Source organism: Erinaceus europaeus, chromosome 11, assembly GCF_950295315.1.
Source record: "Erinaceus europaeus chromosome 11, mEriEur2.1, whole genome shotgun sequence".
NCBI lineage: Eukaryota > Metazoa > Chordata > Mammalia > Eulipotyphla > Erinaceidae > Erinaceus > Erinaceus europaeus.
The window spans coordinates 73,900,193-73,920,126 of NC_080172.1; the positions used below are offsets into that span (position 1 = coordinate 73,900,193).

The 19,934-nt window shown below is 39.1% G+C and overlaps 1 protein-coding gene and 1 long non-coding RNA gene across 5 annotated transcripts in view; one reads left to right on the forward strand and one right to left on the reverse strand.

Moving 5' to 3' along the window:
- The window catches only part of LOC132541417 (uncharacterized), a 48,113-nt gene that overhangs the window by 7,344 nt on the left and 20,835 nt on the right, over positions 1-19,934 (forward strand). The window lies entirely within an intron of this gene.
- The window catches only part of TGFBR3 (transforming growth factor beta receptor 3), a 231,647-nt gene continuing 218,178 nt past the window's right edge, over positions 6,466-19,934 (reverse strand). For all 4 annotated transcript variants that reach the window (XM_060202065.1, XM_016188854.2, XM_060202064.1 and 1 more), the window contains 2 exons: positions 15,235-15,342; positions 6,466-7,711 (listed from right to left, as the gene is read on the reverse strand). In XM_060202065.1, coding sequence (XP_060058048.1) covers positions 7,593-7,711; positions 15,235-15,342 — 227 coding nt within the window. In that variant the 3' untranslated portion in view covers positions 6,466-7,592. The remainder of the gene's footprint in view (positions 7,712-15,234; positions 15,343-19,934) is intronic.

The following is a 19,934-nucleotide window of genomic DNA, read 5'->3' on the forward strand; positions in this document are numbered from 1 at the left end:
CCCTCTGTATGTATCTGATAACATTAGCTTAGTGCTGTGATGTCACATGTGTCAGAACCCAGCATGCAAAATAATAATAATAATAATAATAATAATAATAATAATAATAATAATAATAATAATGAGTCAGGTGGTAGCATAGTGGGTTAAGCGCACCTGGCGCCAAGTGCAAGGACCAGCCAGAGGATCCCGGTTCAAGCTCCCAGCTCCCCTCCTGCAGGGGAGTCACTTCACAAGCGGTGAAGCAGGTCTGCCGGTGTCTATCTTTCTCTCCCCCTCTGTCTTCCCCTCCTCTCTCCATTTCTCTCTGTCCTATCCAACAACGATGACATCAATAACAACAATAATAACTACAACAATAAAAACAAGGTCAACAAAAGGGAAAATCAATAAATAAATATAAAAAATAAAGAAATTAAAAAAAGAGAATGAAAGAGAAAAATGAAAGGAAGGAAGGAAGGAAGGAAGAAAGGAAAGGAGGAAGGAAGGAAGGAAGGAAGGAAAGGGACTGGGTGGTGGTGTGGCCGGGTGGTGGTGCACCAGGTTAGGCACACATAGTATGAAGTGCAAAGACCCGTACAAGGATCTGTGTTCAAGCCTCTGGCTCTCCAACTGCAGGGGGAGGTCACTTAACAAGTGGTGAAGCAGGTCTACAGGTGTCTGTCTATCTTTCTCTCTCCCTCTGTCCTATCCAATAAAATGAAGGAAAGAGAGAAAGAGAGAGAGAGAGAGAGAGAGAAGAAAAGTGGACTTGATAATTAGATTCCTTAGTGGAGAGGCTCCTCTGCAGATGTTGTACTTATAAGAAGTAGCTGCTCCAGATACTGGATGTTCGTGATAAAGAAGAAAATTGAAGTTCTGGTTTCTACATTTGCAATGCGTTGTTGTTATCTGGGTTGGGCTTTAATAGCAATAATCTAGTTTTCTCTCTTCCTACCCTATCCCTCCACCAAACAGGATCCATGTGTGTTTCCCCTTTTGAAATTCAATATTATTTCAACACTTTTTGTCAATTGCATTGTGCCCTTTGCAGGAACTATGTCACAGGCAGTTTATGAACCCAGAAGGATAACAGACCAGCAAAGGCTGCTCCACCCAAGTCTCTTATAAAGACTCTCAACTTTGAGGTTCGGATTGATCAAGTGGAAGGAACCAAATTAGGTTTTAAAGCTAAAAAGTTCAGAGGTGGGCCATGGTGCAGCTGTTGAATGCACACATTACCATGCACATGGACCTGGGTTCAAGCCTTTTCACCCCACTGGCAGGGTGGAGGGACACTTTACAAGCAGTGAAGCAGGCTTGCACATCTCTCTCTCTCTACCTATCTTCCCTCCCATCTTAGTGTCTCTTTGTTGTATCAAATGAAAAAGAAAGAAAGAAAAAAAGGAAAAAATGGCTGCCAGAAGCAGTAGATTCATAATGCCAGGACCGAGCCCCAGTAATAACCCACCAGGCAATAAACCCTGGTTCATGATTAGTCAACGATTTGTTTGGCTTTATATGTTAACTCTTCTTTCAGCCACCAGGTTCCAGATGCTACCATGATGCCAAGCGGACTTCCCTGGGCAGACAATCCCCTCAATGTGTCCTGGGGCCCCACTTCCCCAGAGTCCCACCCCACTAAGGAAAGAGACAGGCTGGGAGTGTGGATTGACCTGTCAATGTCCATGTTCAGTGGGGAAGTAATTACAGAAGCCAGACCTTTCACTTTCTGCAAGGCATAATGACTCTGGTTCCATACTCCCAGAGGGATAAAGAATAGGAAAGCTCTCAGGGGAGAGGATAGGAGTTTTGGTGGTGGGAATTGTGTGGAGTTGTACCTTTCTTATCCTATAGTTTTCGTTTCCTTTTTTTTTTTTTTTGTGCCTCCAGGGTTATTGCTGGGACTTGGTGCCTGCACCATGAATCCACTGCTCTTGTAGGCTATTCTTTTCTCCTTTTATTGCCCTTGTTGTTTCATCAATGTTGTGGTTATTATTATTGTTATTGATGTCATTGTTGTTGGATAGGACAGAGAGAATGGATAGAGGAGGGGAAGACAGAGGGGGAGAGAAAGATAGACACCTGCAGACCTGTTTCACCTCTTGTGAAGCGACCTCCCTGCAGGTGGGGAGCCGGGGGCTCGAACCGGGATCCTTATGCTGGTCCTTGCACTTGGTGCCATTGCACTTAACCCACTGCACTACCATCAGACCCCTCCCCCAGTGTTTCCTTTTTATAAATAAAAATTAGGGAAAAAAAAAAAAAAGAAAAATAGCTGGACTTTCATCAGTAGCAAGGACTTCCAACCTCACCGGAGTGAAATGTTGCTCAATCCTGGCACCATCCTTACTGTGTGGGCACCCAGTTGTGTGACTTATGAGCTCATCAGATCAAGCTTAACTGTGCTGTTCAAATGATCCGCATCCAAAGGATGGGTTGCTGGCCTTGAGACTATTTATGGACTCTTTAAAACCATCTAAATCACTCTCAAAGGAGTAAGGATAGGAATAGGGAAAACATATATTCAATGAGTGAAAATACATATCAGTGTAGTAATGCAATGTTCCATAAAACACTGTTGTTTTCAGAGTATAAATGTGTTTACTGGGGCATATGCTATGCAGAACTTGAACTAGAGAGGTGAGATATAGCTGGGAAGTTAAGCAATTGTTTTTTGTTTAAATTTTGCTGAAGTGGTTAACCTTTATCCTCAAGGCAAAAGAGGGGAAATTATTTAAAGCCTTAGTGTATGTAGTACAAGAAATGATCTGATGGGAGTCGGGCTGTAGTGCAGCGGGTTAAGCGCACGTGGCGCAAAGCTTAAGGACCGGCGTCAGGATCCCAGTTGGAGCCCCCGGCTCCCCACCTGCAGGGGAGTCGCTTCACAGGCGGTGAAGCAGGTCTGCAGGTGTCTATCTTTCTCTCCCCCTCTCTGTCTTCCCCTCCTCTCTCCATTTCTCTCTGTCCTCTCCAACAACGACGACAACAATAATAACTACAACAATAAAATAAGGGCAACAAAAGGGAATAAATAAATTAAATTAATTTAAAAAAAAGAAATGATCTGAGTCACTTGTTTTATGAATTTTATTTATTATTTTATGGGAGAGAAATAGAGAGGAAGAAGAGACAGAAAGAGAAAGACACTTGAAGCACTGCTTCATAGCTCATGAAGCTTCTCCCTTACAGATGGGGACAGGGTACTTGAACCCATGTCCTTGCACCTCATAACATGTGCACTCAATTTGCCACTGCCCAGCCCCTTGATTTGAGCCTCCTTATTAGTTCTTTGGCTGAATGATGGAGAAGGGATCACAGGGAAGCAAGTCATTAAATCAGCACCCTAGTTAGCTTGTTATAATAGTTCAATTTAAGAGATGATGGGTAAATGACTAGGAAAGATATATCTCATGGTTGAATAACATCTGGAATTATTCATCTGGGGATGGAAGAGCCAAAAAAGAGTCAGGATAGATTCCCAGGTTTCTGGTCTTGGGCAACTGGAATATAGTGGTGTCATACTGAGAGAGAAAGTTGGAGGCAGCATTAGGATATTTTACTGGTGATTTACAAGATTACAAGATTACAGAGTATAGTACCACACAGCATCCACCACCAAAGTTCAGTGCTCAATTCTCCCAACGATAACCACCATAGTTTTCACAAGGTCTTAGTGACAGTTTGCAGTTTGGTTACCCTTCTTTCTTACCTACTTACCTTTCTTTCCTCCCTAACTCCCTCTATATCTCCCTCCCTCCTTCCTTCCTTCTTGTGTTTTGATTCTCTGTATTCTACATATGAGTGAAAGCATACTCACCTCAAGTTCCATCCATTTTGTCCTAAAAGACACAATACCATCTTTTTATTCTGCAGAGTTAACAATCCATTGAGTATAGGTCCCACAGTTTCTTTATTGAGTCATCTGTTGATGGGCACATAGGCTGCTTCTACCCCTTGGTTATTATAAATAATACTAAGGATAACTAGAATGAAGACACCAGTAGACCCCAAAGACATAGTTTTCCCTGTCTTTAGGAGACTGATGTAAAGTCCAGGAGTAGATTCCAAGAATGAGTGACATTTCCTGGCGTACTCTGCCTCTGGTCTGTCCATCCCTCCCCTTCGCTCCAGCGACCTGGGGTATTCTGGAGCCTTCCCCCTCCGTCTTCCTCATCAATACAGTTGGAACAGACAATAAATTTAGGAGAAGGTCATAGTGAAAAGGGTTATAGTAGCTACCTGAGGGCAGAATGTAATGATGATCAAACAAGATATGTATTAATAATTGATATATATATATATATATCTTTTTATTATGCACAGATAAAAGGCTTAAAACTGTGGTTATCAAAACTATACATCTAAGCATGTTCACAAAACTGCTGACACATTCAACAGAAAAGAATACATTGAGGGGGAAGGGGTGTTCAAACTGGCCACAGGGATTTTTAAGGGTACTCTTTTTTACCCTTTCAGGTGTTGAAACACAGCATAAAAATCAGGCTCATTAAGAAAAACACAAACAAAAAACCAGAAGAGAGAAGTATTGTTATCTGGAAACTGATAAATCCTTAAAAAAAATAATAAAACTGTCAGTTTCATGAACAACCCCACATAAAACAAAGGAAAGAAAATCACACACATGATTCATCCAACAAAATGTGCCCTGTTAACACAACCAGCAGTACAACCATCACTCAAACCATGAGGTAGTTACAATTCAAATAGACTGGCACTTGCTGCCTGCCCCACACTTGCGCACAATCATACCCACCACAGAACATACATAGGAAATGGGTTTACAATCGGAGTATGAGACAAGGGAAAGACTGTTTGTTTCGTTTTGTCTACAAAAATGTTATAGTAACAGCTTACAAGAAATATCTGACTTTTAAAAGACATGGTAACAGTTGGTTAACACCACATAGTGAAAAGTCATAGGATATTACACAGATGATCTGCTTTGGAGTTTAGAATATTTAAAGCGTCAATAGTTTTACATCAAATAAACAAAACAAAATGCCCTTGTGAACCAAGGGTGTAGCTTGAGGAATCTAAGAAAGATTGCAGGTAGAAGAATTTAACTGGAATATAACAACAGTTTTTAAAGAAACTTATAGAATGTGTTATAAAGTAGAGCTTGTAACTTTGTACTGAAACTGTGAAATACCAAGCAATTGGAAACGCTGTAACAAAAGCTAGGAGGAAAATGTTTACTTTTTAGAAACATGGCATTAATATTTAATGATATTCACTCTTCAAGTGGCATGGGATTAGATCTCATTAACACAGATTTTTTTTATCTGAATAATACTTTTGACAATGAAACCCTAACAATTAAATGGTAACTTTTCTCTTAAAATCTTTCAGTTTATATCTATAAATTTGTAAATTAATTTTAATCTATTTATAAAAATCACTGGTAATGAAATATCTCTCTCAAAAATATACATTTGAATATATTACAAAAAGCTTTAACTCTATCATTTTAAGCACTGGATCTTTTAAAACTTCTTAATAGCTAATTTTCTTTTTAACAAGATGGAAAGGTTAGCTTTTTTTTTTTAAGGCAAAGAACTGATCAAAAGAATTCACAGTAACTGAAATTAAACATTTCATAAAGTGTAACTTAAATTTATCTAAAACATTTAAATATATCTTTATACACAATTTTTGTAGTAAAATATAGCTATAAGTGACTTAAAGACTCTAGTCTTCTTTGAAGACATCTTTAAACATCTTTATACATAGAATATGGAATACATTCTGCTGAAGGTTAGGCAAAGCACATTATTTTCAAACACAGGTAGCCTAATATATCCATTCTGATACCACTATGTTAGGAAAAAACGAACTGAAGGAAAAACATCTTTAATCTTATACTTTCACTAGTATGCAGAAACCTGCAAAATTCTCAACTGATTAATTAAAAAGCTTGAGATCTTTAGCCCTCAGGTAATATGCTTTTGGTTAAAATTGTATTTGATATCTACATGGATCAAATCAATCAGAATATTAGTCTATGAGTGGATAACAATGATCATCAATTTCCACCTACTTGTTTGACAAGGCAGGTTTTGGTTGTAATCAACATTGTCCATGTACTATTCTACTCACAGAGAACCAGGCAAAACTTCCTTGTTTTAAGGGCACTGAAATTTGTTTATGTATATTTTTGGCTACAGTCTAGTCTGTTCTATTCATAGAATTCTGAGTTTGGAGGGGAGATTCTGGAAAAGAATAATATTTATTTGCAGTGAAGCTATCCTCAGTAGTAAATGATTTGGCATGGAATTTTTCCTTCTGAGATTTTTTTTTTTTTTTAAATCACAGTGATATCAACTGGAGTTTATTTTGGTTACAAAGTGGCATCATATTTATTAATTTCATGAATTCACCTCAAATTCTTTTTCAGTTTAGGGTATATTTAAGGCAAGGGATTTAAGGCAACCCAGAGGAGTGCCTTTTTCCATATCTCATCAATTTTCTGACAGAATTGGTGAAACTGTTCAGATAACCAACTGGGACAGAGCAAAATCCTACATCTTACTACAGCTTGGCTTTTCCAAAAGGGCCTATTAAATAAGTTGGCATATTTTGAGTGAAAACACAAATTCTACCAAATACATTTAAGAATAAATCCCAATTCTAATGGTGCAGGGCATTTTTACAAGGAAGAGAAATTATTTTCTTCATCTGAGAAAATGTGCCAGATGATAAATTTCATACTTATATTTATATCTCCCCATGCAAATTTCTCCTCAACTTTACAACTGAAAGTTGTCCCAGTTTTTTATAAACTAATTGTAACAGGGCAGAATGTCATAAGTACACATTTTTGGTCTAAGATTTTGGCTGTTTTCAATTCCTACTACATGTCTACTAAAGGGATATGACATCTGCATTAAGATGCTCTTTCGTACTCCTTGGGTGGTAGGGAGGGGTGGGGAGGGGGAGAGGAGGACGCTGAAAAGACAATCAGCATGGTTTTGGCCCAGGGCACAAGAAAGGAATGTTGCCTTGATGGATGGCAGGATGCACTCCCTGAGGGCAGCACCCATCAAGCTGGCACTTCAGTTCCCACAGGGTATGGCAGCAGGTGAAAAGTGTACATCCAGATAAAGGTGCAATTCCACATGGAGGAGGAACTTGAAAAAGTCTTAAAGCGTTTCTTTTGTTTTATATCTTGGTTCAGTTATAAAAGAATCTTTGGCCACATCTCACGGGGCTCAACTATCTGGCTATTATCCTTTACCAACTCCTAGAGTTTGGGTAAAACTCAGGGCCCCAAGTTATTTATGTTCTTACCTGGACAAAGCAGCATTAAAAAATATATATATGTGTGTTTCACATTGAAGACCCCCAAGCCTGTGAGGGGCTGGTGGGAAGGCCACCAACCTTAGCTTTCTCACATGAATTCTAGTGTGTTACACAGCCCAGGGATCACAAACATTTACATTAGCCCTGGGTGGGTGGGGGATGGTAAATACAACAGGTGATCTTTATATAACAATTAATTCTCTGTTTACAAGGGTACCACAACCAAGCTTTCCGAGTCTGGAGGTGCGGTGTTGGCCATCATGCACTTCCTGGGGCAGTGGCCTGGTTGGCTAAGCTGTGCTGCTGCTGGAGCAGGGTGTGCTCTGTGTACTGCCAATGCTGTGGGCCGCACTGCTGTTTTCTGATGCTGGTGGGGAGGTGGGGACCTGCTGTCTTCCGGCTGTCTCCCCTGCAATTAATCAAGATAAGGGGCAAAAAAAGAGGCATGTTATGTGTTTATATTCCTGGAACCCCGCCCCCCCCTTTGCTATTTAATGAATGTTTTTCTCCACCATGAGTAGAAGCAACTACATAAGAAGACCTAAAGTCATAAAGCTGTTGTATTAATTGGAATTTCTTTTGCTCCCCTCCCCCACCCCCACAGAGACATAGATAAAGAGGGAGGGAGGGAGGGGAGGGGGAAAGGAGGAAAGAGACCATAGTACTGAAGCTTCCTCCAGTGTGGTGGTGGCTGGGCTCCTTCTGGGTCATGTACATGGCAAAGCAGTGCACTATATAAGTGAGCTATTTTGCTGCCCCCTTTGTTTTGCTTTTAATACCTCTTGTGGGGGGAGAGCCCCATCTCCAAGGTGCCCTGGTAGTTGACAACAAATCTCTAAGAATTCAGTGCCTACAACCTTTGAAGCAACTACTACCACCTGAACAGCACCTGTATTCAGGGAACAGATCTATTTACTCTCATTCAGATGTTGCAAGGTTTAGAAGGTGGATCTTTTAAATATTAAGAACCTATTGGCAGTCTGGGAGCCTTTTTCTGAATGTACTTGTTCAAAATGGTGGTGCAGAGGTTTAGATGTTACCCTAGCTAGAGCAGAGTAGTGTGCTCCCTGTAACCTGGGAAAGTGGAGGCTTTAGTTAGTTGGGGGGGGCTTCTATGAGGGAGAAATAAAAGTGGAGGGTTTAGTTTGCTCACATTTGGGGAGGGCAGTTGCCAGGGAACACCACCGCCCTCCATCCTGAAATTCACCACAGGATGCAACGTAAGGCTCTCCTAACACATTAAAAACCCCACTATTCATTACACACCCCACTGTATTTTAGCTCAACCCATTCCTTGTGCCAAATGTGCAGTGCTTTGGGGAGGGAGGAAGCCTTGGGTCACACACATGGTTTGCATTTAGCACAGCAAAAGGCTGAAGAGTGGCTTTTCTGCAGCAAAACTGGTCTCAGGGAGGCTCTCAAAATATGGACCTAGGTAGGGAAAAGTCATCAGGACTCTCCAATGACAAACACGACATTTTCTTTGAAAAGTCAGAGCATAAACTTCATAAAACTTCTGGTCAATAGTCTGTTCCCTTCTTTGTGGGAAGCCCCAGAGGGCCAAGTCTGTTTATGAATGAGCCTCCTCTTTCCTGTCTTGCTGAAATACTTGTAGCTATTGGGCGGAGATAAGCAACCCTCCCTCTGACTGCTTCATTAAAACAAAACACAGAGCTAAGGCTCTGCCCTCCAAGTACAGGAACTTAGCCTATGGCTTCCACTCCCTTTCTGAGGCCCCCTTAATAGCCTCTGCCAGAGAACAGTTCTGCAAAATGCAGAACTGACTCATGCCCATGGATCTAGTTACGTATTTCCCCATCACCAATTTTACAAACCGCACAACTTCAACAAGCATTTTTGCATCAACCTCAGGGCGTTTATATGCTTGTTGCATATTTGGCCCTGGTTGTATTTCCTCTGACTATCTTTTCTTTGGAGATTGGTGAAATGGGGAACTGGTAGAGGTTAATATTCCTGAGATGCCATCTAGAAATGCCATGTTTTCACTATTCTTTTTTTTTTTTTTTGGTGGGGTATGGTGGGGGTGAGAGGTGGGGGTGAGAGGTCTATCTTAGACCTTCCCCTGCATTGCCCTCTATCTTTCATGCACGTCTATAATCAAAGCTGGGGGAAGCTTGCCTCAGTGATAATGTCTTTTGAAAGCCAGAAATTCACTTTCATTAGAATGGGAACTTTAGCTCTAGAAGGAGATCAAGTCTCTTAGTTATTCTGATGTCCACCAGAACATTTTCTCCAACAAAAACCACCAGTGTCTTAAATAACTCATGAATACTTAAAAAATTCAGCCTCCTTACAACATGCATGCTGATCTCCACACATAGCTGACCTTCATGGTACCAATTAGAAGGGTAATGTGCATATTGAAAATGTAAAGTATTGCTTCCCTATTTGAATAAAGGCTATATCAGAAAAGCTGGGTTTTGGTCCAGGTGAGCCAAAAAAGAGGAGGCTTCATTGGTTCAGCTAACAAGATGGCCTTGCCTCATCCGTTGACAGTAAACAAACTTATGTCATACAGAACTTGACACATGAATTATTTACACTTAGGAAAAATGCCAGTACTATTTCCCTGCCCAGGAAGTCCGAATATTTGCTTTCCAATGTCTATTTGCCAAATATAATTTGTTGCCATGTCAGTTTATTTTAACCAGTGTTCACTAAGAAGTTCTTTCAACTTGCAGAGTTTTGGAAAATCTTATGCTGCCAATGCAAAACACTGTCCAAAACAAAATAAAGTCCTCCTACAAGTATTGCAGGATACATATCACCAAGGTGGACAGACCAACAACCACATAATCTAGTGACTTTGAGCCAATAATGAGTCAAGGAAAACCTATGATTGTGGATCTACTTGAAAATACCTTCTTTAGGGGGCCGGGTGGAGGTGCACCTGGTTGAGCCCATGTATGACAATGTGCAAGGACCTGGTTTCAAGCCCCTGGTCCCCACCTGCAGGGGGAATGCTTTGCAAGTGGTGAAACAGTGCTGCAGGTATCTCTCTGTATCTCCCTCTCTATCGCCCCCTTCACTCTTGATTTCTGGCTGTCTCTATCCAATAAATAAAGTTAATAAAAAAAAATTTTAAAAAGAAAATACCTCTTTTAGATTACCCCTTCTACTTCTGCAGGTAATTTTATATGTGAAAGGAGATTTCTTTTTTTCAAAAATATTTATTTATTTTGTTGCCCTTATTGTTGTAGTTGTTGAGAAAGGAGATTTCTTAACAAAATCATGTTGTTAAAAACTTTTATCTTTTGAGAAACTGAAAGAGTTTTATATTTATTGTCAGATGAAAATGGCACAAAAGCAAAATTCATCAGGAAAAAAAAGTAAGTGTGTAGATTCTTCTATTTAGAAGACAGTGGAATCCCACTTGGTTTTCTGAGATAGGTCCTTTTCCTGCTATCTATCACAGTAACCTCTGGTTTCCTGGAGTACTGGCTTTCTCTAAAACATTCTTTTGGTGACAGATAGAACCAGTCTGCTTCTGGAGCAAATGGGCAGGAAGGACCTTAGATATAAACACAGTAAGTAGTAAACTAATGTATTCAAGAAAGGACGCATGCTCAAAACTTTGGTCATCAGAAGAACTATTTTTCTCTATATATTTATTTATTACATAGGACAGAAAATAAACAAATAGAAATGAAATTTTAAAAAGATGTACAGAAATGGAAAGGCTCTATGGAATGATAATTAGAGAAGAGCTTTAAAGAGTGATTATTTATTTTATTTATTTATTTTTATTATCTTTATTTATTGGGTAGAGACAGCCAGAAATTGAGAAGGAAGGGGGAGATAAGGAGGGAGAGTGACAAAGACACCTGCAGCCCTGCTTCACTACTTGCAAAACTTTCTCCCCACAGGTGGGGACCAGAGGCTTAAATCTTGATCCATGTGAAAAGAGGGCTTATTTATCCCAGGAGAAATTGTTTGAAAATACTGCCCTAAAGGATTATAACCAAGAGAGAAGACAGCTGTTCCTTATCTCCCCTGAGACAGAACATGAAGAAATTAGTTTAAATGGCAGCACTAGGGATTTAGGTCACCGAAAAAAGCTTGCTGATTATGAGGATTGACCAGTTATAGAGGAAGTCATGAAATACCCTTCTTGGGAAACATTTAAAAGCATTGGATTAAAAATTATATACTAGGGAGTCGGGGGGTAGCGCAGCGGATTAAGCGCACATGGTGCAAAGTGCAAAGACAGGAGTAAGGATCCCAGTTCGAGCCCCAGCTCCCCACCTGCAGGGGAGTCACTTCACAGGTGGTGAAGCAGGTCTGCAGGTGTCTGTCTTTCTCTCCCCCTCTCTGTCTTTCCCTCCTCTCTCCATTTCTCTCTGTCCTATCTAACAATGATGACATCAATAACAACAATAGCCACAACAATAAAACAAGGGCAACAAAAGAGAATAAATAAATAAATATTAAAAAATTATAATACTAGAGGTGATGCCAAAAAGCAAACAAAAATATTTTCTCTTAGGCCTATGTGTTGGTTGCAACTTTGTGTTGATGTCTTGATTTATTGATATTCTAACTGCAATTATTTCACAAGCTCACTCCTGTAAAAAGCTATATTATACTACCTTTAGAATAAAGACATTTTCAACCACTTTTTATTATTAAAAATAATAATCCCTTTTGGGGCCAGGGAGATGATGTATGACTTGCATGTGTGAGGAGACCCTGGGTTCAATTCCAGATACCCTGATATGACAGAGTGGTGTTCTTTTTTTCATTAAACAAAGCAAAACAAAAACCCTCCCCATTCTCCAAACTAAAAGCCTATTCTTTTGCATGTAAAACTCTGCAATATAGGTAAATCAGTGTTGTTATAGATACTGGGGGGAGGGTGAATTTTCTTTAAGGTGAAATGTTTTAAAGCAGGAATCAAAACCTTTCCAAACTTGTATGTTTGTTTTCCATGGAATCTTACTTGGGCTTAACCTGAGCACAAGAGTTGGGAAAGTAGGTATTACTCTCTTTATAGTCAACTAGGATTCCTACCCTGCTAGCATGCCTTTTTGAATCCTGGGGCTAATTTCCTGCCTTCTAAAGCTACACCCTTGATCTATTTTCTTGCTGCAGTCTTTCTTAACCTGGACTAGGTTTAAGGATTTGGAGAATCCTCTGACCTCTGAAGCATTTGAAGCTTCCAGGGATTTTCTTAATTAAAAGTGCTTTCCTGACTGGGGTGAAGTTGGGTAAATGTTTGTTTTTTTTCTTTGAAGAGGCATGGTGTGCTGGGGTGTGTGTGTTGAGTAGAAACCTAGGGGGATTGGGACAGCCATGTATAATTTACAATCTCAGCACTTTATTTATTTATTTATTTTACCAGAGCACTGTTCAACTCTGGTTTATGGTGCTATGGGGGACTAAACCTGAGACTTTAGAGCCTCAGGTACGACAGTCTCTTTGCATAACCATTATGTTATCAACCCCCCCACCCACAGTACTTTACTTAGTTTTGTAAACATAGTTACTATAGCCTTAACTAAGTTATCTTTGTGGCTGAAGTGTATTATGAGCAACTGGGAACCCAGCTATATTAGACTAACATACATTCCAGGTATGTAAGTAGACAGATATCATTCAAACCAATGATTTAATTTTGCACTTTAAGCTACAGATGGAATAGAAAGTATAATCAATAGGAAAATCATCCTAATTAAGGATTTCTTCTGACACAGAGGTAGATGCTGCCTGAACCCAGTATACCATATAAGGACTGAGTTTCACAAATTAGATTATTGCAGAAATCAAATGGACAGAGTCAGTGTCTGCATACCCACTTTTGCCCAGTGACCACTATACTATAATCTCTTCTACTTAAACGTGCTGTTTAGTTTACTCAAATACAAAACTGAGGGGGCTCTGGTCCTGAAATAAGCCTTTTTCATGTTTGTATGATACTAATAGTCCTTGTGAGTAGTCTTTATGAGAATCAGATGCTATAGCTCTTAATAACAGTCATCTTGAAGCTGTATTATGATGCTAATAGATTTAGAACCCAAATAACTGTCTGAAAATGAATTCTAGTTTTCAAATCAGCATCATTCATTTTGCTAGACACCATCACTACTTACCAACCTATTTCCATACTATGACCAGAGCTACTCAAGGCTCAGCAAGCACATGGAGTGCCCTTATAAAATTATCAAGCCTACAGTTTTCTTGGGGTCATTTCAAGTTCATTCTCAAGATACAGCAGAAATGGTCAATAGCTCTAGATCAACAGAGCCATAGATTGGAAAAAGGTGCAAGGAATTGGTAGTTTGAGATCTGAATGTGTCAGATCTATGACAAAATTATTTACTCTACTATGACAAAAGATTTCCTTTCTGGTGCTATATTAATAAGTAAAGATATTCCTAAACTGTTTCCTTATATTTGTATAGCCTCAAAATCATTACACTTAAAAAATCTAATTTTCTCTCACATGCATGAAATATATTTCACTGAAAAGTTGCCAGTAAGAAATAACTTGAAGACTCAAAGTCTTACTGTTAACCATTCCTTAACATTGGCTTTGGATGGTGTAACTTTCCTATGATAAGTACAAGAAACGGGGTTGTTCCTCTTCTGTTGCCAAAATCTCAAGTAACTCAGAAGTTACAGAGTTTGAAGTGAAAATTCCGATGAAGATTAAGATATGACTCTTCAAAAGAACCCTTCAGTACTTCTCTTGCCTTTAAAGCAATCATCTTTCAGTTGGACTATACAGACTGCTCCAAGAAAGCACAAAGACCATGGCATTCATTGGTTCAGTGGAGTGTTAATAAAATCCTAAACAGAAAATTCTGGACCTGCCATTGGTCTCTCACTGGCCAATGCAGCACCTTTACCTATGTTCACAGTATAAAACTACAAGTATTCAAGAACATCTAAGGCCACCTATCTTGCTAGATTAATCCCTCAAAATGCACCTCTGTTCTCAAGTTTGCAAAGTACCTAAGAAAAAAAGCAATAGGAGTTCAAGCTCTCTTGTTCTCCCCCCGCCCCGCCCCATTGTGCTATAAATGCCCCTTTGCAGGGTTTGCTTTCTGTATTGGTGTCAGAGTAAATTTTCAGTTCAGGACTGGAGGGATGGGACAGAAGGAAAAGCAGATCAGAATTTGGGAGGGTGGAGGAGTATGGTTTGAAAACAAAGTTCACTTTTGTTTGTTTTTAATCAATAAAACTATATTTTATAAATTTTAATAACTATAGAAAGATATGACAATTTTATGTTTACCAAAGAGACCATGGCATGCTTTTTTTTTTTTTTTAATGGCTGAGAAATTTCAGGGTGGATGAAATAGCTCACTTGGATAGTGTGCTGCTTTTGCCAAGTGTGCCACTTGGGTTTGAACCTGGACCTCACTGCACTGAAGCAAGCTTTGTTGCGGTTGTGTCTGTGCCTCTATATAAAAATAAATAAGGAAAATAAGGAACTCTAGTTGAAACCATTGATGAGAGACTCTAGTAGACAGTGCTTAGCACTTTTGTAGATGTGATAATAAATTTTTGGCTTCCTTTTTTCACTTTGTCTATAATTTTTTCAGTTTTTCTGCATTAACATTAATAATAGTCACGGAACAGCTTCATTCAAAGCTGACCTTCACTAATATTTTAACTGCACAACAAGGGCAACAAAAGGGAATACATAAGTAAATAAATAAATAAACAAATATTTAAAAATATTTTAACTGCAATTAACATCAAATAGTTTAAATATCCCTTTTTCTAAGACTGCTTAAAGTATATACACTTGCAAAAAAATTTTTTTATGCCAACTACATAAATGTGAGAATAAAGAGAAAGTACTTTCCCTGTCTTCTATGCAATGTGACATTCTTAGTGCAAGGAAACATCAAGTGTCTATTGCATATATGTTGGCAGGACCAACAATTCAACAACCATGCTCACCTGTGTGAGAATAGATGTACCACAAGGCCCCTGTCAGGAGTGCTCCAATCACAAAAGCTGCAAATGCAATGCCCATTACAGTGAGGGTGTCCAAACCATGGAAAATGGCTACAACGAAGGGAAGACAAGACATAAAGTTAGCTTGAATCATACATTGCAATTTTATATTTATTTTATAAGCACTTTTATAAGTCAGAAGGGATGAGCACTGATTGTTAAATTCTAGGATGAAATGACAGTTCAACAAAATACACTGTTAATATTTAGACATTGCCAGTTTTTTCTCAAAAGAAAAATAAAATCATCGGATTTCTAACACATCCTTGGCTCAAAACTGAGATTTGTAAACTCTGTAAATCCTTCGGATCTGTTTCTATCTCAGTCTGGGGGGTGGAGGAGTATGGTCTGAAAACAAAATTGACCGTTTTTATTTGTTTTTTAATTAATAAAATATATTTTATAAACTTTAATAACTATAGAAATATATGACAATTTTATGTTCACCAAAGAAACCATGGAATGTTTTTTTTAAAGCTTATTGGATATGATTTATTGCAATATCAATAAGATGTTGACTTATTCTCAGGCTCTAAAAGAGGGAGCAAAGGACTGGAAGTAGAGGGCCAGTTTACTAAATTAATATATATATATGAATTCATAAAAAAAATATATATATATACACAAACACACACACACATATATGTGTGTGTATATATATATATATATATATATATATTTAGTGATTTAATAAGGATTGACAAGATTGTGGGATAAGAGGGGTACAGTTGCATACAATTCCCACCATCTGAGTTCCATATACCCTCCCCTAGTCTTTATCCCTCTGGAAATATGCACCAAAGATTTTTATGGGGTGCGGAAGGTAGGTGATCTGGCTTCCATAATTGTTTCTCCACTGGATATGGGAAGAACTTATTATTTCATAGTGAAGTGAAAATTCAGAGGCCTTTGGAAAATAAAATGAACTTCCATTATCGATATCTATAAACTGCATGTTATTCAGTGAATACTATCAATAGTGAGACACTATACAGAATATGTACTCCAAATAATTTACAAACATTTTGAAAACATGAGATGGCGAAGACAGCATAATAGTTATGCAGAAAAGGCTTTCATGCCTAAGGCTCTGGAGCCCTGGGTTCAGTCCCAGGCAAAACCATAAGACAGAGCTGATCAGTGCAAAAAAATAAGTTACCATAAGAACAAAGGGGCAAAGAGGGGGGGAAATAAGCATAAATTAGTCTTATGAATGACATTTCACTGATCTCCAAATATTAACTCTCAGCTTAACTAATTATGTATTATGTCATTTAAAACAACTTATTTTTTTAACATTTATACTCATAATCTATCTGTGAGGTGAACAGAAATACTTCTCAGTGGGGAGTGATGTCAGTTCTGTGGTCAAGAAAACATAAATAGAGCCATTTTTTTTCCCCATGTGGCAAATATTTTAATATTTGAGAGTTATTCCATGCCACAAAAATAGAGCATTTTCTTTTATTTAAAGAAAACTACCTTCTTTGAGTCTGATACACAAAGTTAAAATAAATCTCTAAGGGAGGGGAGTTTCTGGTAGGACAAAATTTCTTTTATTATTATTATTATTTTATTTCTTTATTGGGGAATTAATGTTTTACAGTCAACAGTAAATACAAGTTTGTATATGAATAACATTTCTCATTACCATTATTATTATCTTTATTATTTATTGGATAGAGACAGCCAGAAATTGAGAGGAAGGGGGAGACAGAGAGGGAAAGAGACAGAGAGACACCTGCAGCACTGCTTTACCACTTGTGAAGTTTCCCCCCTGCAGATGGGGACTGGGGGCTTGAATCCAGGTCCTTGGGCATTGGAATATGTTCACTTAACCAGGTGTACCATTCACTTTTTAAATATAAATTGGAGGTATAAGATTCCTCCCATTATTTTAGTTATATTCCTGTATTACTTTGTAGTCAGGAAAGACTCTAGCTGTTTCTACATAAATTAACTCTCTCCTTTTGACTCACTTCAGTGTAAACTATCTAATTGGAGACAAATGTAAGCCTTGAGGAGCCTCAGCATTCAAAAGGCTCATGGAAAGCATGTCCTAGTAGGAAAGACACTAGAAGCATTCAAATTCCCAAGTTCCAGTTCCCACTCTTCTAGTCCTCTACCTTTTGGTGCATATATTTGCCTTATAAAAATTATAAATACTACTACTTCACCTGTTAAAGGCAAAAGACAAAAAGTGTTTGTAAAAGAACCAGGAATCTTCTAAGGAGTAAGAACTGGGAAGAATGTTCTGGAGGCTATGACCTGTTGGGAAATTATGAGGATGTGGTTGAGCTTGGCAGAGCTTGACTTAAGGGGACATCCATCCTCTCGTCTTATCAGATTCCCTGCCTCACAAAGCACCCTGCATTCCTGATACTATGGCTTGCTCCCTTATTATCTACATAATCATTGTTTTGCCTGAAAGATCCCCACCTATTCCACTCCTTTGATCTATCTTCTTTCTACCCTCAAGGCCCTTCCTGCCTGCAGGGTATTATTAATCCTAGCAATTAAAACACTCGCAACAGTTGCTAAGGAAGTTCCTACCTTTCCAGCCCCTTTTGCCTTTCTCCACCCCTTTCCTAGCCATTTCTGTTTCTGACTTGCCACTTCCAGGTCCGACCTTTAAAAGCCTGGGCTCCCTGATCAATAAAGAATCGTATTGCCTCGCCACCACGAGTCTGTTCCTGAGTTATCTCTCTCTTGTCGCTGAGTGAGTAGCAGCCCAGGCTGGCTCTGGTCTCATTCTCTCCAACCCAGAGAGCACGTGCCTGGGAAGAGGCACCCCCACGCTAGCCCAGCAATGACCAACCAAATCATTAACTTAAATTAATTTAACCTAATCCAAAATGCAGATATTAAAAGGTGACCTATTTTTTTTTTTATAACTACAGACATAAGGAAGCATGACTGACAATCTGTAGTGAAAATATTTTAAAATTCTAAAGCTGGAGGTATGCATGAACATTAGACATGGTAAGATTGAGAGAATGTGTCCGGATGTGTCTCTTTTTGGATTCATGATGCTGTTCCACAATACTCATAAAATAATTAACTTAAAAGAATGGTTTGTAAAGCAGTCTACATTCATCAAAACTAAGAACTTTTGGTCTTCGAAGATATCATGAAAAGAATGGACAAATCATGTGAGGTAAATATTTGCTAATCATATATGTGATAAAGGCTTTGTATTGAGAATACATAAAGAAAATTTAAATTGGCATGACATTTCTCAGGCATGCTAGGTACAGGATATTGTGAGGGCTATAGAACTTAATGAGACCAACACTGGTTATATCCCCATGGCAGAGATTGAAAGATTTCAAAAGGAAAGGCAGTGTGGCATGAAAAACTGCCTGACTGAGGGGAATGTGAGAAATGATAGAGACTGCAAAGAACCTTTGGAACTGTATTTTAATAGGGTGTGTCCACATTAAAATTTAAGACAGACATGCAAAATATAAATAATTAAAATAAAGTGGTCTACACAAAGTAACTATCAACTGCTATGTATATGTGATGGGATGAACTCACCAGAAACTACTTCAGAGACAGAAAAGATAGAAAGAAAAAAACAGGCACTGGGTGGTGGTGCACCCAGTTAGGCACATATATTACCCATGCACAAGAACCTGGGTCTGAACCTCCACTTGGAAAGGTTCACAAGCCATAAAGCAGTCTGTAAGGGTCTTTTTCTCTACCTCTCTATCTTTTCTCCCCTCTCAATTTCCCTCTGTCCTATCAAGGAAAAAAAAGAGGGGGGGAGGGGGAATGTCGAAAAAAGGAAGAAAGAAAGGAAGGAAGGAAGGAAGGAAGGAAGGAAGGAAGGAAGGAAGAGAGAAAGAATGGAAGGAAGGGAGGGAGGGAGGGAGGGAGGGTGGGAGGGAGGAAGGAAAGAAAGAAGGAAGGAAGGAAGGAAGGAAGGAAGGAAGGAAGGAAGGAAGGGAGGAAGGAAGAAAGGGGGATGATGGGCAGTAGTGCAGCAGGTTAAGCACACATGGCACCAAGCACAAGAACAGGCATAAGGATCCTGGTTTGAGGCCCCGGCTCCCCACCTCCAGGTGGGTCGCTTCACAAGCGGTGAAGCAGGTCTGCAGGTGTCTATCTTTCTCCCTCCATCTTCCCCTCCTCTCTTGATTTCTCTCTGTCCTATACAACAATGACAGCAATAACAATAATAATAACTACAACAATGATAAACAACAAGGGCAACAAAAGGGAAAAAAATAGCCTCCTAGAGCAGTGGATTCATAGTGTTGGCACTGAGCCCAGCAATAACCCTGGAGGGAAAGAAAGAGAGAGAGAGAGAGAGACAGAGAGAGACACAGAGAGAGAGAAACAAAGAAGCAAAAATAGACAGAAAAAAAAAAACCCACAGATTCTCTTCACAAAGGTGATACTATCCAGAAGTGTATTGGGTGATCAGTGAGCAAGTCCTTGTTCTAGTCCTACCCCAAAGCAAATAAACAAGGAGCAAGTCACTAATTTCTGAGAAAGCTTTCTTCTGTATAAAGAAAAACAAGGGGCAGGGGGAGGCAGGCAGTGGAACACCTGGTTAAGTGCTCACATTATAGTATGCATGGACCCAGGTTCAAGCCCCTAGTCCCAACCTGCAGGGTTGCAGGTGAGTCTCTGTC